General features: G+C 44.0%; 1 protein-coding gene across 3 annotated transcripts; it reads right to left on the bottom strand.

Moving 5' to 3' along the window:
- Positions 1 to 4,347: 4,347 nt before the first annotated feature.
- CFAP45 (cilia and flagella associated protein 45) lies at positions 4,348 to 26,581 on the bottom strand. Of its 3 annotated transcripts, none has more exons than XM_073609619.1 (12): positions 26,423 to 26,581; positions 24,664 to 24,783; positions 24,204 to 24,340; positions 21,783 to 21,927; positions 19,854 to 20,024; positions 17,769 to 17,947; positions 12,734 to 12,863; positions 8,470 to 8,616; positions 6,379 to 6,492; positions 5,956 to 6,149; positions 5,648 to 5,872; positions 4,348 to 4,531 (listed from the first exon to the last, which is right to left on the bottom strand). In XM_073609619.1, the coding sequence occupies exons 1-12, from the start codon at positions 26,546 to 26,548 to the stop codon at positions 4,456 to 4,458; spliced, it is 1,764 nt and encodes a 587-aa protein (XP_073465720.1). In that variant the 5' UTR covers positions 26,549 to 26,581; the 3' UTR covers positions 4,348 to 4,455. The 3 variants fall into 3 exon arrangements, with proteins under 3 accessions (XP_073465720.1, XP_073465721.1, XP_073465722.1); XM_073609620.1 differs by having other exon boundaries at positions 24,204 to 24,334; XM_073609621.1 differs by lacking the exon at positions 24,204 to 24,340 and having other exon boundaries at positions 26,423 to 26,562.
- Positions 26,582 to 27,942: the final 1,361 nt, after the last annotated feature.

Below are 27,942 nucleotides of genomic sequence, written 5' to 3'. Positions count from 1 at the left end.
AAAATCTAGGGGAGTGAATCAAGAATACAAAGAAAAGCCGCACACCCCGAGATCAACAGGCAGCAGCTACAGAGTCCTGATATTCCTCCACGCCCTTATCCAGGCCTCCTGCTGCCACCTGCCTTTCTCAAGACCCCGAATCTTCCCAACCTCACCCAGAATGTCCAGCATCACCACTTCGACAGGGATGATTTTACTCCGTAAGGATACCTGACACCGTGCACTCTACGTGAAATAACGGACTACTAGACTAACTAAAAAAAGTGTTTCCAAATCATAATCCCGACGAGTCTGGAATGCCCCATACACCCACTCTGCATAACTCATACGGGGGAGGAAGGGTATACTCAGAGCCCTCCAAACCCTCTTGTACACCTCTATATTAAAAGGGCACTGAAGTATAAAGTGATCCATGGACTCCACCACACTCCACTCTCTGGCAGCCCCGATCACTCATGGAAAGAAACTTCAAGTTACTCTTCACATATAGTTTTCCATGAAAGGCAGGCCAAGCCTGATCCCTAAACTTCATTGGGATTCTCTCCAAATTAATCAATCGCAAACCCACCCACAAAACCAGGCTTGGGCAATCCCTAAAGGCCAGTGGCTCGCAAAAAGCAGAGCTCATGATCCACTTCTCAAGAAGTTTCCTTGGAAGAGATCTGACTTCTGCTGTTACTTGCCACTGCTGAAGCATTTTCAAACACGGGGCAACATAAGCCGGGAGCTTATCATGGTTGACCCTCAGGCTTTTCACTGGCCAACCATTTTCCCAGTCTCGCAGAAAGGGCCTAAACCAGGACTGGAAAATACCAACCCACCCAGGCAGTCTCTTTGCCAACATGTTACCAAGGTTGTACTTCAAAAACATCAGAGAGAAAAAGACTACAGGGTTGATCATCCCTAGACCACCCTCCCGCATAGTAAGGTAAGTCACATTCCTTTTAACAAGGTTTATTCTGTTCCCCCATAACAGTTGGAAGAAACAACTATAGACATTGGTATAGAGAGAAACTGGCAAAACGCAAACAAAACTGACATACAGAAAAATCGGAATCAGGTAAGTCTTGATCAGATCAACCTTTTTCCTCAAGGAAAGCCGTCAACCTTTCCAGCTTGCCACCTTGGCATCGGCATTCTCCAGCCTGTTCACCCAATTTGCATGACCATAGTCACCTGCGCCGAAATCAATGCCTAGAACGCTAATTTTTTGTTGGGGCTCCAGGAAGTCATCAGGGAGAACAAAGCTCTCACCTTCCACACCCATCCAGAAAGCTCCACACTTGTCCTGGTTGACCTTTGAACCTGATGCCTCTGCATACTGCCCCATCACTGAGACCACCTCCTGCGCCACCCCTGTCCCAGAGACAAAAACAGAAACATCATCAGCATAGGCCACAACCTTCAAAGGAGGCTCACCAGCGATGCCCAAAGGTACCCCACACAATTGTCCACTCTCTAGCCTTCTAATGAAGGGGTCGATTGCAAACACATATAGCAGAGGACCCAATGGACACCCCTGACGCACACCCGAGCCGACCACAAAGGGCTGCCCGGACCCAACCATTAACCAAAGGAAAGCTTTCAGCCCCTTTGTACAAAATCTTGAGCCAATCAATGAAACCCCCCTCCAGGCCATATTTGTCAAGAAGGAGCCACAACTACTCATGATTAACCCGATCAAAGGCCTTAGCCTGATCCAATGTCAGCAAAAATTTACCCCAACCAGCAGTCCTACAATGCTCCAAGGCCTCCTGGACAGCTAACACCGCTGAGAAAGTGCTTCTACCTTGTACCGAACAGTGCTGGTGGCGGGATAACAAACTGCCAGCCACTGGTGATAATCGCCAGAAAAAAATCTTTGCCAGTATATTTCTATCGACATTAAGAAGGATCACTACAGATTGCCTTATGGAGGGAGGGATAGAACCCTCATACAAACAGCCATGAAAAACCTCCACAAGGTAGGGAGCCAGGATCGTCTTAAAACATTTAAAAAATTTGGCTGTCAAACCATGTGGCCCTGGCGTTTTCTTGATGGCTAGTTTATCAATAGCCTGAATTACCTCATCTGCAGTGATTTCATCTGTCAAATTCATCAAAGGAACATTACTTTCCAGACCTGGTGTAGAGTCCAAAAAACCCAACATCCTTGTCCGATCAAGGTTCCTTCCTCCCAGGAGATCGGCATAGTATGACCTGACAACCTCCAGGCTCCCTGACCTAGACTTCGTCAGAGAGCCCATACTGTCCGTCAGGCCATTGACCGTCTTAACTGCTACGCTCTGTTTACAGTTCTGGTAAGGGTCAGGCGAATGGTATTTCCCGTAATCCCTCTCCTGAAACAAAGAGGCGTGCCGGTCATATTGATGTCTCCTTAGGAGGAGCCTCACCTCAGATCGCCCCAGAATCTCCTCCATTCGAAACAAGGCAGTCTAGTTTCCTCCGCAAACGCTATTAGGTGATATACTTATCTTGCTGCTTCTTTCTTCCTATGGCCTTGAAAAGCCCAACAGTCTGCTGTTTTACAAGCTCCCACCCTTCTGACTTGCTGCTGCAAAAGTCTAGGATCGTTACCTGTGCTTGAAAAAAATCCTCAAAGGATTGTCTTACTCTCTCGTCTTCTAGGAGGGCCGAATTCAATCTCCAGATACCCCTCCCCCTAGGTGGCATGTCTGGGGCATTCAGAGTCACAGATAGAATACAGTGATCAGAAAACTCCACTACCTGACACACAGGTGCCGAAAAAGCAGAGTCTCCCTTTAAAAAAAAAACTATCTATCCTACTCTGACTATTACCTCGCTGAAAAGTGAACCCCATGCTGTCTGGGCAGCACTTAATGTGTGCATCTACCAGACCTGCTTCCCTAACTATCGCATTGAGAAAAAGGGTGTCATAGCCCAGCTTATCTCTAAAACCTCTCTTGTCTTTAGACCTAGTAATGGTGTTGAAATCACCTCCAAATTTAACCTGCTGGGTCGTAAAAAGAAAAGGCTTAATCTTTGTAAAGAGGCATTTTATGTCCCACCTCGTCTGGGGACCATAGATGTTAATCAGGCACAAGTCCTGCCCCTTCAAAGAGACGTCTAAGACCATGCATCTCCCTATCTCTACCTCAATTACCCGCCGGCATGTTACCATACCAGAAAAAAGGACTGCAACCCCGCTGTAAGGCCGCAAGAGACCAAAATGAGGGACCACGTCTCCATTCCTTCTTTGCCAGATGTATATTGGCCAGACTACTCAGATGGGTCTCTTGCAAAAACAAAATGTCAGCATCAAACTCGCTGAGCAAAAATAAGGAGCGATCACTTGTAAAGGTTCCTCTCTCCCCTCTGTGTACTGATCTGTACAGTGGAGGTGAGAGATCGGATGGCAGCAGCGCTGTGGGCTGGATCTGTAGTGCCCACAGCGCTGCTCTGTGAAATTGCAGTCACATCCATGGATCCATCCATCTATGCTCAGCCATCCCTCCATACTCTGCCATACCCTGCCATACTCTGCAATACCCTGCTAATACTCTGCCATACCCTGCCAATACCCTGCCAATACTCTGCAATACTCTGCAATACTCTACCATACTCTACCAATACTCTGCCAATACTCTGCAATACCCTGCCATACCTTGCCAATACCCTGCCATACTCTGCCAATACCCTGCCAATACTCTGCCATACCCTGCCAATACTCTGCCAATACTCTGCAATACCCTGACATACCCTGCCAATACTCTGCTAATACCCTGCAATACTCTGCCATACCCTGCCAATTGGATATTACAGCAGTGGGGGAGATTGTGGATATTACAGTGGGGGAGATTGTGGATATTATTACAGTGGGGGAGATTACGTGGACATTACAGTGGGGGAGATTTTTTTTTGTTGATCCGAAAATGATCCGAACCGTGACTCCTGCTCAGAGGAACTATCCGAACCGTGAGTTTTTTGATCCGTTGCACCCCCACTGGTTGGGTCACCCTCCATGCAGGAAGCGGCTCCTCTTCGCATTGGGCATGGGCCCAGTCACAGGCCCATGCAGGGGGCCCCCGCCAGGGTCCTCCCCAGGAACCAGCATCTCTCCTGGGGCAGAGAAGCAACTCTAGCCCCTGGTCTCTGGAAGCAAAGGAACTAGCAACCTCACTTTCAAGGAGCAGAATGGCAGTTTCCCACCATCCCTGTGCGGAGTTCCCGGGTCTGTACACCTTCTGTGTCCTATATGAGAGGTTCCCACCGTCCCTGTGCTGATTTTATGAGTCTGTACTCCTGCTGTTCCCATTATGAGGACTGACATTTCAAGTTCAGTCACATTAGAGAGAAGAAAAAGGTACACAAAATTTTATACACATCTTTTAAATTTTTTTTATTCTATTTGGAAGTACAGATAACGTCTAGCAAAGTCAGACAAATGAAAACAATATCTATAATATGGTAAATTTTCCAGGGCGGTCGGTCTCCCTATGGGACGATGGTTATGGGGACCTCAGCTTTCCGGGCCACCATGGAGCAGTACTTGTCTGGGAGGCCGGCATTTCTGCAAGAGAGAAAATAAGTTGATTGGGCATAAAGAAGGAATTAAAAAAAACCTGCAGCTGAGCCGGGTTTTACCACCCACCTCACATCTTATAGTAGGGTAGCAATGCTCACTCACTGTACTGTACTGTATCTATGGAGGAGCAGCATTGTCACCCTTAGACAAGAAATATGTTAAGATAACAAAAATGCCTCCCCCTCTCATCATCTTCATAACATTGGGGGGGGTATGTTCTGTAATTTACAGAGAAGGCTGGGAACAATGTAACCGATAAGAAAGCAGCACAGCCATAGAGCACAGGATGTTGTCAGCTATTAAGATTTTTGGCAGGATCGACAGGTATGTTTTTCCACTCATCAAACTGATATAACAAAACCTTTTCAATGGCATCTTTAACAGAAGAAAAGATAAGAGAACTATGTAAGTAAGGTTAACATTAACTTTAAAAGAAGACGTCTCACCATACTTTCCAGATCTTTGTGTAATCCCCCAGGGGACCAGGTGCATGGAGCTCCTGGTCCCATTTTGATCCATGCTGTCCCCTGCCAGCAGAGAAGGATGCTGGCTGGAAGCGTGGTCTCTCTGCAAAGGTCCGACAAACACCCCCTGTTGATTTAGAGCTAGAACTCTCCAATCTGATCCATGCTGTCCCCAGCAAGTAGCAGAGAAGCACCCTTGCTCTATGTGTGGAAGCAGTGGCGTCTCTGCCAAGTGTCAACATGCCCCCTGCTGAGTCAGAGCTGGAACTTTCCAATCTGATCGATGCTGTTCCCAGGATGCTGCAGAGAAGGACCCTTCCTACCTGAGTAGAAGCAGTGGTCTCTCTGCAGAGATCCAACTCATCCCCTGCTAGGTCGAAGCTAGAACTCTCCAATCTGACCCATGCCAGCATGCTGCAGAGAAGCACCCATGCTCTCTGTGTGGAAGCAATGGTGTCTCTGCCAAGGTCCGACAAGCCCCCTGAAAAGTCAAGCTAGAACTTTTCAATCTGGTCTGTGCATGCTGCAGAGAAGCAAGGTCCGGCACGTTCCCTGCTGAATCAGAGCTAGAACTCCCCAATCAGCGTTCACTTTTTTAATTCTATATTTCCTGCATGATTTTTGCGGTAGCCCTCACCTCAGTTCCTCCAGCTTCTTCTGTTTCAGGTCATCCAGGCGTGCCCTGCGCTGTCGGGCCTCCTCATCCAGCCTCTTGCCCTCCTCAAAGTGGGAGATGCGGTCCACAACCTGCTTCTGCTCCTGCTCGCGTACTTGTCGCCTCAGTTCGCTGGCATGTCTCCTTAGCTGGTTAGTCTTCTCCTCCTGCTCCTTGAGGTCCTTCTCCACCAGATTCTGCTGGACCCTGCAATGGAAACATGAAGAAGATTATAAGACCTGCATCAAATATCTACATTCGACCAGGAAGGCGTTCAGTGGTCTCCATACCTTAACACGCGCTCAAATTCCGCCCGGTTCCGCTGAGCCTGCACAGCCAAGAAGTGTTCCTTTTGCGCCACCTGCTCCAGACGCGCCTTCCTCAACATGGCATTTACCTCCGCCTGCTTTAACGCCTCCTCCTTTTCCTTCTGGCGCCAGGATCTCTCCATGGCCTCCTGGTTCCTCTTTGCTCGGAGGGCATCCTAAAAAATTGGTAAAAGTGTAAGGCAAAGATTCAGTTGGCTATTGGCCGGCGTAGTTCCACCCTTGTCCTAAAGATCTGATTAGCTATAGGTTGGTTTTATCTTTTGAATCTTCTACAGATTGTTCTAGTGTTCCAAATGCTCTGAGATTCTGATTGGCCATAGGCTGGTCTAGCTTTGTGGATTAACTACTTCTCTATGCTTCCGGCCTTCCTAAAGATGAACATACCTGCTCTGCTCGGTGGTCATGAGCTCTCTCCTGTAATGCTCGAAGACGAGCAACTTCCATTTCTTTCTCCTTTTTAATCTTTTCCTGTTCTGCTTCGTATTCTGCTTCCCGAGCCTGGCAACAAAAACAAACAAAGGAAGACCGATCAATGCACATTCCATATATTATTTAAAGTAATTCTGTCATGAGAAAAACATTGAGGCTGCCATTGTTGAATTCTCACTGGAAGTGAAAACTGACATTTTGTATAAAAATTAGAAACAATCTCCCCATACGGTAGCATGGAAATAACTGCCATTTTCACCAAGAGCTTTAAAAAAGAGGGAGTCAAAGAACCTTGATGAAGGGGGAGTCCAAAAGCCCCAGAAAAGGGAGGGGGTAGTCCAAGATTCCCCAAAGAAGGGGGGGTCTAATAGCCCTAAAGAAAGGGGAGTCCAAGAGCCCTGAAGAAGGAGGAGTCCAATAGCTCTAAAGAAGCGGGAGTTGACAAGCCCTGAAGAAGAGGGAGACCAAGAGCCCTGAGGAAAGGGGGGGGTCCAAGAACCTTAAAGAAGGGGGAGTTCAAGAGCCCTGACGAAGGGGGAGTCCAAGAGCCATGATGAAGGGGGAGTCCAAGAGCCCTGACGAAGGGGGAGTCCAAGAGCCCTGATGAAGGGGGAGTCCAAGAGCCCTGATGAAGGGGGAGTCCAAGAGCCCTGAAGAAGGGGGAGTCCAAGAGCCCTGAAGAAAACGAAGTTCAATAGCCCTTAAGAAATGGGAGTTCAAGTACCCTAAGGAGGGGGGAGTCCAAGAGTCCTAAAGAACAGGGGGATTAAAAGCCCTAAAGAAAGGGGAGTTCAAGAGCCATGAAGAAGGAGGAGTCCAAGAGCCCCTAAGAAATGGGAGCCCAAGTACCCTAAGGAGGGAGGAGTCCAATAGTCCTAAAGAACAGGGGAGATTAAAAGCCCTAAGGAATGTTGAGTTCAAGAGCCATGAAGAAGGGGGAGTCCAAGTGCCCTGAAGAAGGGGGGAGTCCAAGAGTCCTAAAGAAGGGGGAGTCCAAGAGGCCCAAAGAAGGGTGAGTCCAAGGACCCAAAAAAAAGGAGGAGTCCAAGTACTGTAAGAAGGGGGGAGTCCAAGAAGCCTGAAAAAAGAGAACAAGAACCCAGAAGAAAAGTATTCCAAAAGGCCTGAAGAAGGGGGAGTTGGAGAACCCTGAAAAAAGGGGAAGGGGAAGTCCAAGCACCCTGAAAAGTATATGCTGTACCAAAAAACAGCCAAGATACAGGACAGCCTTTGTGGGGGCCCTGTAGCCTGACATTTCTCTTCTGACAGTGAGAGTATATAAGAGAATAACAGCACACACAGCAATCCCTGAGAGATAAGATTATAACAACACAAAGCCCAATTTAAATCACATCTTAGCTTTTTATATTACTGTACACCACATATTGTGAATAGTAAATTAGTTTTTGCTTGAAAATGCCTTAAAATAAACAATATAATGCTGCTTTTGTCCCCTTCCAGTAATCTATGCAGGCAAAGCTGAATAACAGCCACATTCCTCATCACAAGTGTCCTCAGAGTCGTATTGCAGAGAAGCGGAGTGGGTGTGACAGGCCAGGTCTGTTACTTAGTGCTGATTACTGAGAGCACTGGGTCTAATGCTGGTGCCAACTGGACTGCACAGTCATTTATAGACACCCTGCACAACTACTATAAACAGGAAAGAAGGGGTAAGACTATTAATAATAGGATTTTTTACTCACTGGTTGAAGTCCATTAAGGGACACAGCATTATTGACAATAAACAACCAACAGTTATGCTGTAGGTGGCAGTATACTACATTATAATGTAGGTGGCAGTATAACCCTTGGTTGCTTATTACCATCAAAGCTGTGTCCCTCAATGGATGATGGGGAAATTTTACCAGAAATTGAGGGGTTTTTTTTGCAGCTAAAAATAACCAGAAACAAAGTATGTAAATCCATGACTTACACATAGACAGAGATATATTCTGCAATTTAATACTTCTAATGTTGAGGATCGTAGAAGGCTCCAATAAAGGCATATGGCTTGTCCTATTCATTCATGCACAGACACTCGCTTACTATTTTCTGTTTGGTATATTCCAGCACCCGCAGGTCTGCCAGCTTCTCCTGCTCCTTCTGCTCAATCTTCTTCCTCTCGTTCTCAATATTGATATGTTTTATCTCGGCCTGGATTTCCAGCTGTTCCTTCCTTCTCTTCTCCATATCCTGGTGGGGGAAACACCAAACACGTTTCTAAATTCCAATGTCCTTTTACACCCATACTATATGGCCAACAGTTTGACCATCATGCCTACACTATGGGGAGGAGTATTGGACACCCCCTCTAAATGGTTGACTTCAGGTGTTTTCAGTGAAACATTCTGGCAATTCTACAGAATATAAAAACTTTTTAGACAATTGCCCTCTTTCAACCTTGTGGTAACAGTTTGGCGAAAGCCCTTTTCTCTTCCACCATGGCTGCACCCCTGTGTACAAAGCCATAAAGACATGGTTTGCCAATTTGGTGCGGAGAAACTTGAGTGTTCTAAACTCAGCTCTACTGACCTTTTGGATGAACTGAGCCCCCAATTGTGAGCCAGCTCTTCTCATCCAACAGTACCTGACCTCATAAATGGTGGCCAACTACATAAAGACATGGTTTAAGCAGCATGATGTGGAAGAACGCAAGTGTCCTGCACAGAGCCCTGACCTCAAACCTACCTAACACCTTTGGGATGAACTGAAACCCCGAATTGTGAGCCAGGTCTTCTCATCCAACATCGGTACCTGACCTCATAAATGGTGGCATACTACATAAAGACATGGTTTGATCAGTTTGACATGGAGGAACTGAAACCACAATTTTAAGCCAGATCTTCTAATCCAACAGTACCTGACCTCATACAGTGGCTTGCAAAAATATTCGGCCCCCTTGAACTTTTCAACCTTTTGCCACATTTCAGGCTTCAAACATAAAGATATAAAATTTTTATTTTTTGTGAAGAATCACCAACAAGTGGGACACAATTGTGAAGTGGAACGAAATCTTTTGGATTTTTGAAACTTTTTTAACTAATAAAAAAATGAAAAGTGGGGCGTGCAAAATTATTCGGCCCCCTTGCGTTAATACTTTGTAGAGCCACCTTTTGCTGCGATTACAGCTGCAAGTCGCTTGGGGTATGTCTCTATCAGTTTTGCACATCGAGAGACTGAAATTCTTGCCCATTCTTCCTTGCAAAACAGCTCGAGCTCAGTGAGGTTGGATGGAGAGTGTTTGTGAACAGCAGTTTTCCACAGATTCTCGATTGGATTCAGGTCTGGACTTTGACTTGGCCATTCTAACACCTGGATACGTTTATTTGTGAACCATTCCTTTGTAGATTTTGCTGTATGTTTGGGATCATTGTCTTGTTGGAAGATAAATCTCCGTCCCAGTTTCAGGTCTTTTGCAGACTCCAACAGGTTTTCATCCAGAATGGTCCTGTATTTGGCTGCATCCATCTTCCCCTCAATTTTAACCATCTTCCCTGTCCCTGCTGAAGAAAAGCAGGCCCAAACCATGATGCTGCCACCACCATGTTTGACAGTGGGGATGGTGTGTTGAGTGTGATGAGCTGTGTTGCTTTTACGCCAAACATATCGTTTTGCATTGTGGCCAAAAAGTTCGATTTTGGTTTCATCGGACCAGAGCACCTTCTTCCACATGTTTGGTGTGTCTCCCAGGTGGCTTGTGGCAAACTTTAGATGAGACTTTTTATGGATATCTTTGAGAAATGGCTTTCTTCTTGCCACTCTTCCATAAAGGGCAGATTTGTGCAGTGTACGACTGATTGTTGTCCTATGGACAGACTCTCCCACCTCAGCTGTAGTTCTCTGCAGTTCATCCAGAGTGATCATGGGCCTCTTGGCTGCATCTCTGATCAGTCTTCTCCTTATCTGAGCTGAAAGTTTAGAGGGACAGCCAGGTCTTGGTAGATTTGCAGTGGTCTGATACTCCTTCCATTTCAAAATGATCGCTTGCACAGTGCTCCTTGAGATGTTTAAAGCTTGGGAAATCTTTTTGTATCCAAATCCGGCTTTAAACTTCTCCACAACAGTATTACGGACCTACCTGGTGTGTTCCTTGGTCTTCATGATGCTCTCTGCGCTTTCAACAGAACCCTGAGACTATCACAGAGCAGGTGCATTTATACAGAGACTTGATTACACACAGGTGGATTCTATTTATCACCATCGGTCATTTAGGACAACATTGGATCATTCAGAGATCCTCGCTGAACTTCTGGAGTGAGTTTGCTGCACTGAAAGTAAAGGGGCCAAATAATTTTGCACGCACCACTTTTCAGTTTTTTAATTGCTAAAAAAATTTAAAATATCCAATAGATTTCGTTCCACTGCACAATTGTGTCCCACTTGTTGGTGATTCTTCACAAAAAATTAAAATTTTATATCTTTATGTTTGAAGCCTGAAATGTGGCAAAAGGTTAAAAAGTTCAAGGGGGCCGAATACTTTCGCAAGCCACTGTAAATGGTGGCCAACTACATAAAAGGCATGGTTTGACCAGTTTGGTGGGGAAGAAGTTGAGTGTCCCGCACAGAGCCCTGACGTCAATCCTACTGAAGACCACAGAAGAGAGTACCCCCCTTAAACTGGGACTTTAATAGACCACCAACTCTTAAGATAAAAAATATATTTTATTTTATAGTATACTTTAAAAAGACGTAGAGACGTCTATAACATACAAAGGTACAAAAAAATGCATTCCATACAATTTTTGTACCTTTGTATGTCATAAACGTCTCTACGTCTTTTTAAAGTATACAATTAAAATAAAATATATTTTTTATCTTAAGAGTTGGTGGTCTATTAAAGTCGCAGTTTAAGGGGGGTACTCTCTTCTGTGGTCTAATACGTAAGGGATGGGACCACCACACTCTATATTTGTCATGATGGAAGCCTCTTTTTTGTTCAATCCTACTGAACGCCTTTGGGATGAACTAGAAATCTGACTGCAAGCCAAGTCTTGTTGTCTACCATCAGAGGGATATCCTAACAAACAAGCTCATTAGTTCAGGACTATTTTAAGTAACCCTATTACGAGAGTAATACAGGGGCTAAAGCTGGCCACACACATTATAGTTTGACTGTATGATCTGTGTACAATTTCCTTTAGATTTAGCTATGATAGATGGAACATCCATATGGTAGGTAGAACATCTATAAAAAGGTGGAACATTTACACTATATTACCAAAAGTATTGGGACACCTGCCTTTACACACATGAACTTTAATGGCATCCCAGTCTTAGTCCGTAAGGTTCAATAATGAGTTGGTCCACACTTTGCAGCTATAACGGCTTCAACTCTTCTGGGAAGGCTGTCCACAGGGTTTAGGAGTGTGTCTATGGGAATGTTTTACCATTCTTCCAGAAGCGCATTTGTGAGGTCAGGCACTGATGTGGACGAGAAGGCCTGGCTCGCATTCTCCCCTCTAATTCATCCCAAAGGTGTTCTATCGGCTTAAAGTCAGGACTTTGTGCAGGCCAGTCAAGTTCCTCCACCCCAAGCTCGCTCATCCATGTCTTTATGGACCTTGCTTGGTGCACAGTCATGTTGGAACAGGAAGGAACCATCCCCAAACTGTTCATGAAATTGTCCAAAATTTCTTGGTACGCTGACACCTTAAGAGTTTCCAACCCCTGAAAAACAACCCCACATCAAAATCCCCCCTCCACCAAATGATTTGGACCAGTGTACAAAGCAAGGTCCATAAAGACATGGATGAGCGTGTCTGGGGTGGAGGAACTTGACTGGCCTGCTCAGAGTCCTGACCTCAACTCTATAGAACACTTTTGGGATGAATTACAGCAGAGACTGCGAGCCAGGCCTTCTCATCCACATCAATGCCTGACCTCACAAATGTGCTTTTGGAAGAATGGTCAAACATTCCCATAGACACACTCCTAAACCTTGTGGACAGCCAGTTGAAGCTGTTATAGTGGCAAAGGATGGGCCAACTCAATATTGAACCCTACGGACTAAGACTGGGATGCCATTAAGGTTCATGTGCGTGTAAAGGCAGGTGTCCTAATACTTTTGGTAATATAGTCGTATATGGTGGGTAGAACATCTATAAAAAGGCAGAACATATATAAAGTAGGAAGAACATCTATAAAAAGGTAGAACATACAGTATATGGATTCCTGACATTTATACCCCCGTTTGGGGAATTTCCCACTACTTCCTTTCCTGGTGACAACAAGAAGTACAGGGAAATCCTCATACTGAGGAGACTGGTGTAATAAGTAAGCCTAAAACTGTCTCTCTTCTCCATTCACTCACCTTATAATCTTCCATCTGAAGCTCTTCCAGGTACTGAAGCATCTGCTGGGCTTCTTGTTCCCTTTGCTCCTCCTGGAGAAGTCTGGCCTCCTCGTTATGGGTCATCTGCTCAACGATGTGGAGCTTCCCTCTGTGGAGAAAGATAAGTCAGCTGTGTTTACTGGACAGAACGGGACAAAATGTTTTGGGCCAATTAAAAAGGAAGCCTGCCATAAACTATATACTGTATAAATGCTGCCAATGTTGACCTTCTGAAGGCGTAAATTGCCTGACTCTCCCTAAGGTCATGCACGCAAAAAGAAAAAGTGGTCCCAAGTGCCACACATTCTCACAAAAACAAGTGTGATAGGTAACAGCAGCCTCAGCCCAGACTCGGTCCAGGCCACGCCCCTTCTCGACGCATTTCAACAGACCCATGGGACTTAGTCATGGAGCTCCAGAACCCATCATCTTTCTATGGGTTTGCATTCAGTACTCTCTGAGTTACTGACGCAGTGCATTTTTTGCTTTTCCCTATCCCAGACTCTGTCCAGGCCACACCCCAACCCCACCCCAATGCGTTTCGACCCACCTAAAGACTTAGTCATGGAGCTCCATGACTTATCATCTTTGTATGGGTGTGCATTGAGTACTAAAGACAGACAATGAGAGCCGTTCGGAAAAACTCGGAAGCACTCGGAAATACTCTGTCCCTGAGTATTTCCGAGGTTCTCCGGTGCCCCCCCACCTCTGGCCACATGCTGTATTGCATGCAAAAGAAGTCAATGCGGAACAAATTATCTTTGTTTCCATTGACTTCTATGGGGAAACTCGCTTTGATATGCGAGTGCTTTGGATTACAAGCATTCTCCTGGAACGGATTATGCTCCAATGCAATTCTTTTTTTTATTCAACTTTTTTTTTTCCCCTACCACCCCTTTCATTTGCTTATGTATTTATTCGTGTCCCAGCAGGTCTCACGTCATTTTTCCCATGGGAGCTGCAATCCCTCTTCCACTTTCCACCCGCCACAACTCTTGTTGGGTGACACCCGTCTGTGGGAATTCATCCTGTTCCCCATGGCAGCGGTGTCCCCATCGCCGGATGGAGTGGTTCATGCCTCCTTCCCCTTCCACCCTTAGAGCCAAGCAGGGCCGTTTTTTCGACTGGGCACGCTGGGCAGTTGCCCGGGGGCCCCACTTGCCTGGGGGGCCCCACCTGCCCAGCGACCAGTGGCGTTGAAATCCCGGCTCTGTCCCCCAAACTTTCTATTTCCTATGTCCCCGCGGCCTGCGCTCCAGCTGCCATCTTTAGTTTCCGGCTGCCCCTGTGATTGGGGCGAATGGGGTCATGTGCGGCTTTCCTCTTCCACCTACCGCTTGGCGCTGACGTCATTGTCGCGCACCGGACACCTTCAGCTCAGCTCGGCTCCCCTGGCCTTTGGCTCTCCGCTTTCAAGAGACACGGCTCCGTTTGGTAGACCCCTCGGACCCCAGCCTTGGCCGGCCCCACGTCCTCCCACACTGCAGGTACCGCCGCGTTTTTGCCCATAGCCCGCTACACTTCCAGACAGGGATTCCAGCCTCCCCAGCATGGTCGCTGGTGCCCTTCCATGATCCACCAGCAAACCTTCTGGTTGTTGGTTACGTCTCCATGCCTGTAGGCTTCCAGTTGTCAGTGTAGTGTATTGCAGTGGTCAGTCAGTGTAATATGTGTATTGCAGTGGTCAGTGTAATGTGTGTGTTGCAGTAGTCAGTGTAATGTGTGTATTGCAGTGGTCAGTGTAATGTGTGTATTGCAGTGGTCAGTGTAATGTGTGTATTGCAGTGGTCAGTGTAATGTGTGTGTTGCAGTGGTCAGTGTAATGTGTGTGTTGCAGTGGTCAGTGTAATGTATGTATTGCAGTAGTCAGTCAGTGTAATGTGTGTATTGCAGTGGTCAGTGTAATATGTGTATTGCAGTGGTCAGTGTAATGTGTGTATTGCAGTGGTCAGTGTAATGTATGTATTGCAGTGGTCAGTGTAATGTGTGTATTGCAGTGGTCAGTGTAATGTGTGTATTGCAGTGGTCAGTGTAATGTGTGTATTGCAGTGGTCAGTGTAATGTGTGTATTGCAGTGGTCAGTGTAATGTATGTATTGCAGTGGTCAGTGTAATGTGTGTGTTGCAGTGGTCAGTGTAATGTTTGTTGCAGTGGTCAGTGTAATGTTTGTTGCAGTGGTCAGTGTAATGTGTGTACTGCAGTGGTCAGTCAGTGTAATGTGTATATTGCAGTGGTCAGTGTAATGTGTGTGTTGCAGTGGTCAGTGTAATGTGTATATTGCAGTGGTCAGTGTAATGTGTGTGTTGCAGTGGTCAGTGTAATGTGTGTGTTGCAGTGGTCAGTGTAATGTGTGTATTGCAGTGGTCAGTGTAGTGTGTGTTGTAGTGGTCAGTGTAGTGTAGTGTGTGTTGTAGTGGACAATGTAGTGTAATGGTCAATGTAGTGGACAGGAAGGTCAATGTACTGGTCAGTATAGGAATCAGGTTAATCAGTGTAGTGGACAGGTAGGTCAGTGTAGTGATCAGTCTAGGAATCATGTAGGTCAGTGTAAGGGTCAGTGTAGCGGACAGTGTAGGAATCATGAAGGCCAGTGTAGGGGACAGTGTAGGAATCATGAAGGTCAGTGTAGGGGACAGTATAGGAATCTTATGCGTGATTCTCTAGACAGGGCCCTGTGCACTGTACTGCCCGGGGGCCTATAATGCTCTTAAGATGGCCCTGGAGCCAAGAGGAATTGGCATCATCTTCAGCGTCTCCTGACGCCTCCGGCTCCCTCATGTCCTGCGTCATCACGTTGCCGCCCCCCCCTCCGGCGGTGAGGGTACGCAGTACTGGGCCGGGTCCACCACGTTATGCACAGCTGATACTCTCAGCTGTGGTTACGTGGTGAGATGGATTTTCATCGGGAGGGGATCTAGGGGCGTGCCCCATCCCCTCACACTTTGCAAGCCCATTGGTTGATTTCAACCATGATGACGCTAAAAGGGCCATTTGGAAACCAGGACTATTTAGTCCAGGCTCTAACATGGGTTCAGTGCTGTGCTTCCAGCAGTACAGAACTTGGCTGTCCTGTGTTGGGTTTTTTTTTCCCCTAGGGGTAAGTTATATTGTGAAGTTCCATGTTACCATCTCCCCGCCCCTTCACAACTCCCATGGGGAAAAGGAGCTGACTTCTGGACATGCCCGGGGAAGACCCTCTGTATGTTACCGTATATTATTGCTACACATAAGCTTGCCTTCTTTATCCAACCGGATTACTTTTCCGGCGAGAGTTGACCGGCATTTGGCACTACTTGTAAGTTAGATATTGTGATATACTCATACATATATGGCTCTCCTTGTGCCCTTTCCCCTTCCCCCTACCACCCCCTTCCTCCCTTTTCATTTTCAATTTATTTATTTATTTTTTGTTATTATTATCATTCATTGATCCATTTTTATCTCCAGATGCCTACCTGCGCCTCTCCTGAGGAAGCGAGAATTACCTTGTGAAACGCGTAGAGATCAGTCGCGCAGCAGCTCTAGATAGACTGGGGTATCTGTATGGTGCCTTCAGGTCCTGCATATCTAATTTTTTCAAATGAACTTTATGCAGCACCATTCATGTTCATCAGTTATGTCTTCTTTATTATTGTGGTACACGTTTTTAAATTTATGATAATACATTTTTCATATTTTTACATCTACTGTCTGAGGTGTGACTCTTTAAATGTTCCGTGGGCAAAATGTTTTTTTCTGTGTTGTGCACTGAGTACTCTCCGAGTTATTGATGCAGAGCATTTTTGCTTTCCCCTGGCCCAGACTCACGAGACTTAGTGCGAGAAACAAGAAAGAAAGGGCGCACCAGCCATGTGCATTATCCTTAGGTAAAATTTATTATAATATTGATAAAAAGGAACTACTTACAAACAGTAGTAGAAGATCTCAGAAGTGTAAAATAATCTTCAAATCACAGCATGTGGTGAAAGAGCAGCAGAGCCCACCAGAGATGCCGGAAGAGCTCACAAGAATCACTGCTGGCTGACGCGTTTCGAGGGGAACACCCCCTCTTCCTCAGAGCACTGTAGTGAGACTTAGTCATGGAACTGCATAACCCATCATCTTTGTATGGGTTTGCATTCAGTACTCTGAGTTACTGATGTGGTGCATTTTTGCTTTTCCCCAGCCCAGACTCTGTCCAGGCCACACCCCACCCCCACGCTTTTCGACCCACCCACAAGACCACTGGCCCAGACTCCATCCAGGACACACACACACCCCTTCGACACGTTTCAACCCGCCCACGAGACTTAGTCATGGAACTCCATGACCCATGTTGACCTCCGTCTAAAGGTGTAGAAATTGCCCGACTCTCTCTAACTTCAGTACTCTCTGATGCAAGCGAGGGGGAAAAAGTGGTCCCAAGTGCCACACATTCTCGCAAAAGCCTGTGTGAATGGTAAGAGCAGCCTCAGCCAAGACCCTGTCCAGGTCATGCCCCTTCAACGTGTTTCGACTCACCCTCGAGACTTAGTCATGGAGCTCCATGACCCATCATCTTTCTAGGAGCTTGCATTTAGTACTCTCTAAGTTTCGGAATGCGGTGCATTTTTGCTTTCCCCCGGCCCAGACTCCGTCCAGGCCACACACCTCCATCATTTTTCCACCCATCGACAAGACTTAGTCATGGAACACCATGACCCATCATCTTTCTATGGGTTTCCATTCAGTACTCTCTGGGTTACTGATGCAGTGCATTTTTGGCTTTCCCCCGGCCCAGACTCCATTTAGGTCACACACACACCTTGATGCATTTCCACCCGCCCACACGACTTATTCAGGGAACTCCATGACCCATCATCTTTGTATGGGTTTGCATTCAGTACTCTCTGAGTTAATGATACAGAGCATTTTTGCTCCCCCCCCCCCCCCCCAAGATGGCCTTAAAATGAGCCAATAACAGTTTAATGCAGAGTTCCTCAAAAGCAGAATGGAGGCGTTTAGTATTTAGGGTTCAATAAATGATGTGGCCTACCTGATCCTTTCCTGTTTCCTCAACTCATCGATCTCCTCCTGCATCTTAATTGCCTTCTGGCGTTCCACCTCCATCATCTGGTCCAGACGCTTGGACTCCTCCTCCAGCTCTTTGGTGATCACTTTCCTCTCTACCGTCTGAGCATCGCGGATGGCATGGCACTTGGCGTTCAGGATCATCTGTTGAGGAACAAAAGAGGTGTCGAAGGTATATTTCTGAAGAATTCATGGATGCACTGGATTCATCCAACAACATCAGGGTAGCACCCCCGCAAGGGTTAGATATAGGCAAGCAGGGGCCCATGGGCTGAAGTATGGAGACCACGATCGTAGGGAAAGCCTCCATATCTTTATAATTTAGGGTTTAGATACACTATAAAGTATATCTTTTCACCTTGGATTCAGCAGGGAAGGGTTGGAACCCCTGTCTGGCTTTTATTTGCCAAGTCCAGAATCAGAGAGATAACCTGTAGTGCAAGATCGCTGAATGTCAAAAAAAAATTCTGAGGCCCAATGGCCCTGGTGAGGCTGCTCTGGTCAGACCCACAATCAGAGTATCTACAATCAGACTCCAAAAAGAGAAAGATGGCATGGAGACCACCAAACCACAAATGAGTCTAGAACAAAAAAAAAAAAAACTTTCATCGTTCAGCATACATTCAAAAAAGTCAACTCGTTTCGGATATCTGAACACTCCACCTCACTGGGGCTACAAGGTCATGGAGTGCTCTCTTTAGAATAGGTCAAAACAAATGTAATGCAATGTTTAAATAATTACAATAAAGCAATCTTTAATTTATATGGAATCATTAAATTAAACAACCGACACGTTTTGGCGTTCTGAATACTCTATGATTTATATGGAGTCATTTGTGTCCAATAAATAAAGTGACGCCTTTTTGGGGGTCTGAACACTCCCCCTACATTGGGGTTACAAGGTAAGGAGGGGTCTCTTTAGAATATGCCAATACAATTCATATGCAATGGTATGTTTAAATAATTACAATAAAGCAATCATTATATGGAGTCATTAACTAAAACAACATACGCGTTTTGGGTGTCTTAATACTCCCACATCATTGAGGCTACAGGGTCAAGGAGTGCTCTCTTTAGAATATGTCAGCACAATTTGTATGCAATGCTATGTTTAAATAATTACAATAAAGCAATCCTTAATTTATATGGAATTTATAGGTTCTATTAATTTATATGGAGTCATTCACTAAAACAACTGACGCGTTTCGGGGATCTGAAAACTCCAACTTCATTGGGGTTACAAGGTCAAGAAGCGCTCTATTTTTTTGAATATGTCAACATAATTTATATGCAATGCTATGTTTAAATAATTACAATAAAGCAATCTTTAATTAATGGGAAGTCATTAAATAAAACAACCAACGTGTTTCAGGGTTCTGAAAACTCCCCCTTCATTGGGGTTATAAGGTCATTAAGGGCTCTCTTTAGAACATGTCAGCACAATTTGTATGCAATGCTGTGTTTAAATAATTACAATAAAGCAATCTTTCATTTATATGGAGTCATTAAAACAACTGATGCAGCTCTTCGGCAGTCTGAACACTCTATAATTTATATGGAGCAATTAAATAAAACAACCAACATGTTTCGGGGGTCTGAACACTCCCGTTTCATTGGGGCTTTGGTCAAAGAGCAGTCTCTTTAGAATATGTCAACACAATAATATCCAATGCTATGTTTAAATAATTATAGCAGTCTTTAATTTATGTGGAGTCATTAAATAAAACAACACGTTTCGGGGGTCTGAAAATTTTCCACTTCATTGGGAGTTATAAGGTCAAGGAGTGGTCTCTTTAGAATATATCAACACAATCTGTATGCAATGCTGCGTTTAAACAATTACAATAAAAGTAATCGTTAATTTATATGGAGTCATGAAATAAAACAGCCAACGCGTTTCGGCGGTCCAGACACTATAATTTATATGGAGAGTCATTTGTGACTAATAAATAAAAGTCAATAACATGAATTTAACTAAATTGCCACAAAATTAAAACTCCACTAAGTCATTGGTAGAATGGGCCTTTCAGTATATTATAGCTCCTCCCACCTCGTTGAGCTTTTTGATCTCGTCTTCTTGCTCCATGCGCATGGTGTTGGCTCTCTGCAGGAGATACTGCGCCCTCTGCTGGGCCTCCTCCTCCAGGTCGCTCAGCTTCTCGTTCTTCCTGCGAAGCATCTCCTTCTGCTTCATATAGTTCTTGCGCTCATTAACAGCCTCCTGCAAAAAGGTAACACATACACCCATCAACGCATTCAGTGTATCTCCAGCCAGAGATTTTTATGTTGGTGTTGGATATAGGGGGTGGGGGTTAGATCCCCTGTTGGGTTTTTATTGCTGTTTGTGTCCCCCTGGGGAGAGTCACCCTCTTTATTTGTCCTGGTGTCACTGGCCCAACTATGAAAAAACCTAAAAAAAAATAAATGTCAGTTAGGATCTACATTTACTGTCTTCTACCCCTCCCGCCCCTTCGGGGGTTGGGTTTAGGGGATGAGCTAATTTGCATATTAGAGATAGCAGTAGAACCCCAGCCAATGCGAAAGATGAAGGGTCCCAAATGCTGCACATCACAACAAAAACCCTATGTGTGGAAAGTGAAAACAGCCTCTGCCCCAGGCCACACCCCCAACGTGTTTCGTCCCACCCACAGGCTTTAATCATGGGAAGCACCTGTATCTTTGGTATAGGTTCACTGTGAGAACTCCAGCCAAAACATATTTGGGCAAGAATAAGTGGTGGCAGAACCTCCGTCAGGTTTAAGCACTTCAACCTCGGACGATTTACCCCCTGCCCCTTCATGACCAGGCCATTTTTTGCAAAACGGCACTGCGTTACTTTAACTGACAATTGCGCGGTTGTGCGACGCTCTACCCAAATAAAATGAATGTCCTTTTTTTCCCACAAAGTTGGTATTTGATCACCTCTGCGGTTTTCATTTTTTGCACTATAAACAAAAAAATACCAACAATTTTGAGAAAATAACTACATTTTTTACTTTCTGCTATAAAACATATTCAATAAATTTTTTAATTTTTTTTTAAATCGAATTTCTTAATCAGTTTAGGCCAATATGTATTCTGCTACATATTTTTGGTTAAAAAAAAAAAATCACAATAAGCGTGTATTCATTGGTTTGCGCAAAAGTTATCTCCTCTAAAAATATGGGATAGTTTTATTAATATAAATAAAATATAATAAAATAATAAAATAAAATAATATATAAAAATAGGGGATAGATTTATGGCATTTTTATTTATTTTTTTTCTAGTAATGGCGGCAATCAGCGATTTTTAGGGGGACTGCAACATTGCGGCAAGCAAATCAGACACCTCAGCAAATCAGACACCTGACACTTTTTTGGGGAACCAGTGACACAAATACAGTGATCAGTGCTAAAAATATGCACTGTCACTGTACTAATAACACTGGCAGGGAAAGGGTTAACACCAGGGGGCGATCAAAGGGTTAAGTGTTGCCCTGGGAGGTGCTTGCTAATTGTGTGTGGATGGACTGACTGGGGGGGGGACACAGAGATCCGTGTTCCTGCTTAGCCAGGAACACAAGACCACTGTGTTCTCCCCCCCGTCAGAACGGCGATCTGCCTTGTTTACAGATCACCGTTATGCCTCTCTGGGGAACGATGGGCGGGTCCCAGCGGACATCGCATTCGCTGGACCCGCTGATTGGCTCCCCCCTCTGGCCAATTAGCGTGCGCACCTTCAGGGGCGCGCGGGTGCCCCCCTGCTGTCTACAGGCACGTTATTTCGCGCAATAGAGCCGACCTGCTGCAGTATATCTGCGGTAGGCAAACGGCTATGCCATGTAGGCAGATCATGGCTAGTGGGAGGGGCCAGCAGGGGGCAGTACATAGCTTCCTGAAAACATTGCAGCCCCCCTGGCCTCAGTACTCCTCTCAGGGGCCCTGATGCAAGCAGTGGGAAGAGTTATGCAAATATCATACTGATAAGAGGTCCTTACGATGGCTGCCTCCTTCTCCTCCTTGTAGGCTTGTACCGCCATCTCTCGTTCCGCCTTGGTGAGGACTCGAGATGCAGACTTGATGCGATGGAAGTCATAAGGGGACATGATGATGGATAACCCAGAGGGGTCCTCAGAGGGAACTCTGCAAAGATTAAAGTGGAGACCTGTCATCAGATTTGTCACCTTAAGGCCCCATTCACACCTGAGCGATTATCTGCTTGAAGCTCAAAAACGCTGGAGGAGAGAAAAAAAAGATCAATTATTCTCTATGGAGATGGTTCATATCTCCACTCCGAGTCGCCTGAAGCCAAACAAGTTCTGGGGTTTCTTTCGTCGCTCAAATCGGACAGATTTGAGCGATTTTGGCACATTTATTTTCCCATAGAAATGAATGGAACCGTGCCATTCGCATTTCTGCACTCGTTTTTTGCGCGATTCTTTTGCTCAAATGAAAAAAAAAAATTTAAAATAAAATAGTAATATTATATGAATAAATAAATGTAAAATAAATACACAAATAACTAAAAATTATCATACATAAGTAAAAAAAATAAATAATATGTAATAATACATTAATTAATAATAGTTAACCTCTAACCTAAAAAAAAAAAAAATACATTATTATTATTATTATTATTAATAATAATAATAATAATAATAATAATATAAATAATAATATAACAACACCCAAACGCAAACAAAAAAGTACATTAATAATGTTTTTTTTTGGGTTAGGGTGTTTAGTTATTTATTATTATTTAATTTTTTAAGGGGTAAGGGTTACAATTAAGGGTTAATTATTTATTTATTGCTACTTAGTATTAATTAATTGAATTTATTTATTTTTTTTATTTTTGTATTTGACATTTATTTATTCATTTATTATTTGTATAATAATAATAATAATTTTAAAAAATTATAATAATAAATAACTCTAACTCCTAATCCTAACCCTAACCTAAACTGAATAATATGTGAATAATATGTAATAATACATTAATATATAATAATTAACCTCTAACCTTAAAAAATATTTAATACATTATTAATAATATAACAACACCCAAACACGAACAAAAGAATACATTATTAATAATAATATATATTTTTTTGTGTTAGGGTGTTATTTATTATTATTTTTTAAGGGGTAAGGGTTAACGTTAAGGGTTAATTTATTTATTGCTACTTCTTATTGATTTATTGAATGTATTTATTTTTTATTTATGATTTTTATTTGTGTATATATTTTACATTTATATATTCATTTAGTATTAATCGTATAAAATAATAATAATGAATAAAATAATAATAAATAACCCTAACCCCAACTCCTAATCCTAACCTAAACTGAACAATATGTGAATAATATGTAATAATACATTAATAAATAATAATTAATCTCTAACCTAAAAAAAATATTAAATACATTATTATTATTATTATTATTATTATTATTATTATTATTTTTATTAATAATAATAATAATACAACAACACCCAAACACAAACAAAAAAAAACATATATTAATATATTAATAATATTTTTTTTGTGTGTTAGGGTATTATTTATTATTATTTTTTTAAGGGGTAAGGGTTAAAGTTAAGGGTTAATTATCTATTTATTGTTACTTAGTATTGATTTATTAAATGTATTTATTTTTTATTTATTTATTATTATTCCTATACTATTAATAATAAATAAAATAAAATAAAAATAAATAAAATAATAATAAATAACCCTAACCCCAACTCCTAACCCTAACCTAAACTGAACTCAAACCCCTTACCCTAACGAAAAAACATTATAATAAATGAATAATAATAAAAGAAGAAATAATAGCTAAATGGAAAAGCTAAAAAAGCTGAAATACCTAGCAACAACTGATGCAACAGAAAATAGTTTTCTGTATTGTCTAAAAAAAAAAACTCCAAAGTCCAAAAATGCTTCATAAAAACGCGCCAAAAACTCCCTAAAAAAGCGTGAAAAAATGCCGGGAAAGCTCTGCGCTCAGGTGTGAATGCAGCCCAAGTCCAGCCTGCTACATAATGAGTCCAGATGTTTATTTCCTCCCGTAGAGATCACATTGACCCCAATCAGCTTTTTCTGTTCAGAAAAGCGGCACCATCTCTGTTCAGGCCTCATCCAGGGTCCTGGACTCAGAGACGACACAATTCTATAAGTCCTGATTGGTCTGTGCAGTTCTTGTTTTGTGTTCACAAACATCTGAAACACAGATCAGCCCCCTGCTGCCGCCTCCCACCTTGTGACTTGCTGCAAAGTTACAATGAACAGTCTGAGTGATCACTGGGGGGGAGGAGACTGAGGAAATGGTTCCTTTTTACCGCAGCAGACTGATGATGTAAATTTAAGCCTAGACAAAGTCACTGACTGGAGCTGAACGCCGGTTGTGGCACTTACACCAGATCTCGGATCAGGTCGCTGGTGATGATTTGGATGGTCTCGGGCTTGCGGCCCCTCGTCGGCGCTGACACGGTTTTGCGCTGTCGGTTCTCTGCCGTCTGCACAATCGGGGTGTCGTCTTTGGCAGGCTGTTGCTTAAATAAAAACAGATGCATTGTACATTAAAACCTTTCATCCCATACCCTGATTTAGAACCAATCACTGGGTCTCTGCACTTCCCTATGCAATGCAGGCAGATCATGGCTGGTGGGAGGGGCTTGTACAGAGCCTCAGTACTCCTCTCAAGAGCCCCCAGCCCTGATGCAAGCAGGGGGGAGGAGTTATGCAAATGTAAAAAAAAAAAGAAAAAAACACCTTATTGGTTGAGCGTCAGTCTGGAGGAGAAAATCACCGTGACCCCAAACTCCTCCCCACCTGAGATCTCCAGACCAGAGAGGAGGACCATTTCTAGGCTCACCTTTGTGCCAAACAAACTCTCATCGATTTCCGAGCTCAGCGCCTTTATCCGGTACTTCCGGGCCTTCGATCGGTGGGATGCATGGGAACCGGAACTGACGGAGCCCACAACGCTTCCAGGCTGAGGAGGAAGGACAACATGGAGGTGATGACACCAACTGGGAGGACAAGGAGGTCTTCTACTGACCATCATCTCTAGAGTCACCCCCCCACCCCACCCCATGTATGGGCAAAAGTGAGGTGACCACACACCATACAATCTGATTGTACAATCTCCTGCAGATCCACCATCAAAGATAGATAGATAGATAGATAGATAGATAGATAGATAGATAGATAGATAGATAGATAGATAGATAGATAGATAGATAGATAGATAGATAGATAGATGAGAGGGAGGGAAACAGAAGGAAGAAGAGAAGAAAGATAAAGTTGAAGAAGAAAAGAAAGAAACAAAGAAGGTAAAGGAAAAGACAACGGTGAAGAATGAAGGAAGGGAAAGAGGAAGAGAAGGAAGGAGCAAGGTAAGGAAGGAAAGGAAGGAAGAAGGGAGGGAAGGAAGGGAAGGAGGAAGGGAGGGAAGGAAGGGAAGGAGGAAGGGAAGGAAGGAAGGGAAGGAGGAAGGGAAGGAAGGGAAGAAGGAAGGAAGGAAGGAAGAGGGGAAGGAAGGAGGAAGGGAAGGAAGGAGGAAGGGAAGGAAGGAGGAGGGGAAGGAAGGAGGAAGGGAAGGAAGTGAGGGAAAGAAGGAAGGGATGGAAAGAAGGAATGAGGAAGGGAAGGGAAAGAAGGAAGGAGGAAGGGAAAGAAGGAAGGAGGGAGAGAGGGAGAGAAGGAGGGAGGAAGGGGAAGAAGGAAGGAGGAAGGGAAAGAAGGAAGGAGGAAGGGAAAGAAGAAAGGAGGAAGGGAAAGAAGGAAGGAGGAAGGGAAAGAAGGAAGGAGGAAGGGAGAGAAGGAAGGAGGAAGGGAAGGGACAGAAGAAGGAAGGGAGGGAAAGAAGGAATGAGGAAGGGAGGGAAAGAAGGAATGAGGAAGGGAAGGGAAAGAAGGAAGGAGGAAGGGAAAGAAGGAAGGAGGAAGTGAAAGAAGGAAGGAGGAAGGGAAAGGAGGAAGGAGGAAGGGAAAGGAGGAGGAAGGGGAAGAAGGAGGAAGGGAAAGAAGGGGGAAGGGAAAGAAGGGGGAAGGGAAAGAAGGGGGAAGGGAAATAAGGAGGAAGGGAAGGAAGGGGGAAGGGAAAGAAGGAGGAAGGGAAGGAAGGAGGGAGGAAGGGAAGGAAGGCGGGAGGAAGGGAAGGAAGGAAGGGAGGAAGGGAGGGAATGAAAGGAGGAAGGGAAGGAAGGAGGAAGGGGAGGGAGGAAGGGAATGAAGGAAGGAAGGGAGGGAATGAAAGGAGGAAGGGAAGGAGGGAGCAAGGGAAGGAAGGAAGGAAGGGGAAGGAAGGAGGGAGGAAGGGAAGGAATGAAGGGAGGGAAGGAGGGAGGGAAGGAAGTAGATAAAGATAAAGGGAAGGAGAATGTTGAATGAAAAGAAGAAAGGAAGGATAAGGAAAATGACAGAGATGAAAGAAGAGAAGGAAGGAAACATAGGAAGGAAAAAGAGAAGGAAGATAGAGTTTAAGGAGAAAATGGATGTACAGGGATCAGAATGAGGATAATGAGTATAATGAGGATAATGTAATACAGCTGTGTCCTAGCTCCATGTACAGAGGGATGATGATGGGGGGGGGGTATATATAATGTATACAAGGGTGTCCTCTCTCTCACCATATCAGCTGTGTTCCAGGCTCCAGTCTGAGCAGACTTCTCTTGTTTACCGTTTGTCACAGCAACTGCAAACTTCCTTTCTCTCCATGGAGACCTGACTTCAACAGGAAATTCCATCTCCTCCATTTTCTCAGAGTCCTCAGAGCGCCATTTTGTTGTAGTCTAATCATCCACGTAAGGTGCTGCAGAGGAGCCAATAGGAATGTAGTATAGAGGGAATGGGCGGTGCTGTGAGGTCCTTTTTGTTGGTAACTTCCTGGTTAGGCTGCACTGTCTCCATGGTGACCAAGTGATCATGAATTTTAACATTAAAATAATTATAAATGATAAAAATGAATTAAGTAATAATAACAATAATGATAATAAAAATAAAAACATAATAATAATGATTACAATAAAAGTAATAACATATAATTAACATATAATTATAACAAGTGTCTTTTTGAGATGTGTTTTTTACAAGTTAAAATCAGGTTTTTTTGCTAGTAAATTACTTAGAATCCCCAAACATTATATATTTTTTTCCCTAACATCCTAGAGAATACAATGGCGGTCGTTGCAATACATTCTGTCACACCGTATTTGCGCAGCGGTCTTACAAGCGCACTTTTTTTGGGGGGGGGAAATACACTTTTTTTGAATTAAAAAATAAGACAACAGTAAATTAGCCCAATTTTTTTTATTATATTGTGATAGATATTGATAGATGTTACGCCGAGTAAATTGATACCCAACATGTCATGCTTCAAAATTGAGCCCGCTTGTGGAATGGCGACAATCTTTTACCCTTAAAAATCGTAAACGCATAAAGCCCAACTCCAGCCAAAGTGTTATATATTCAAATGGGGAAGGGTTGGAGCCCCTGTCTGGGTGCTTATTGGCCCTCTGTGGGGGCGGTTTTCTGTGACTTCCTGTGCCTGTGAAAGCACAGGAAGTTGAGAAATCACTTTAAAGTGGACACAGACTGCAACATAACCCTGACTGGGTTTCAAAGCACTTCCCACCATTACTTTTACAGCTGACAAGAACACATTGTTAGTAGAGCAGAGAAAAATGAGAACTTTCTTGTCCCAGTAAAAACCTTTCCCCCTAATGCTTGTGCTGGTGTCACAGGGGCAGGAAGTGGAGAATATCTTCCCAATGGGGTCACAGAAACCCAAAAAAGCCTGACAGAGAGTTCTAATTCTTCACTAAAACGCATCATCTTGGCTGAGGTTACACTTTAAAGTAGAACTAAAGACAATACTTTTTTTTTGTTGACACAGTGTAGAGGAATTAGAACCCCTGTCGGGTTTTTATTGCTGTCTGTGCCCCCCGTTAGGAAGATTCACCCTCTCTATTTGTCCTGGTGTCACCAAAAGGGAAAGAAAATACCACATTTTGGGTTGTCCCCAGAATTGTAATAGAGGGGAAATCTTCCAATGGGGCACACTAGTTCTGGTGACAACCAGGGGATTCCTTCACTTTGGAGAGATTTCCTCTCACTTCCTGTTTGGCTATGGGGCAGGAAGTGAAGTGAA

Source organism: Aquarana catesbeiana, linkage group LG13 (genome assembly GCF_042186555.1).
Source record: "Aquarana catesbeiana isolate 2022-GZ linkage group LG13, ASM4218655v1, whole genome shotgun sequence".
Taxonomy (NCBI): domain Eukaryota; kingdom Metazoa; phylum Chordata; class Amphibia; order Anura; family Ranidae; genus Aquarana; species Aquarana catesbeiana.
The sequence above is the reverse complement of the archived record's forward strand: the minus strand, read 5'-3'. Positions and strand labels throughout refer to the sequence as shown.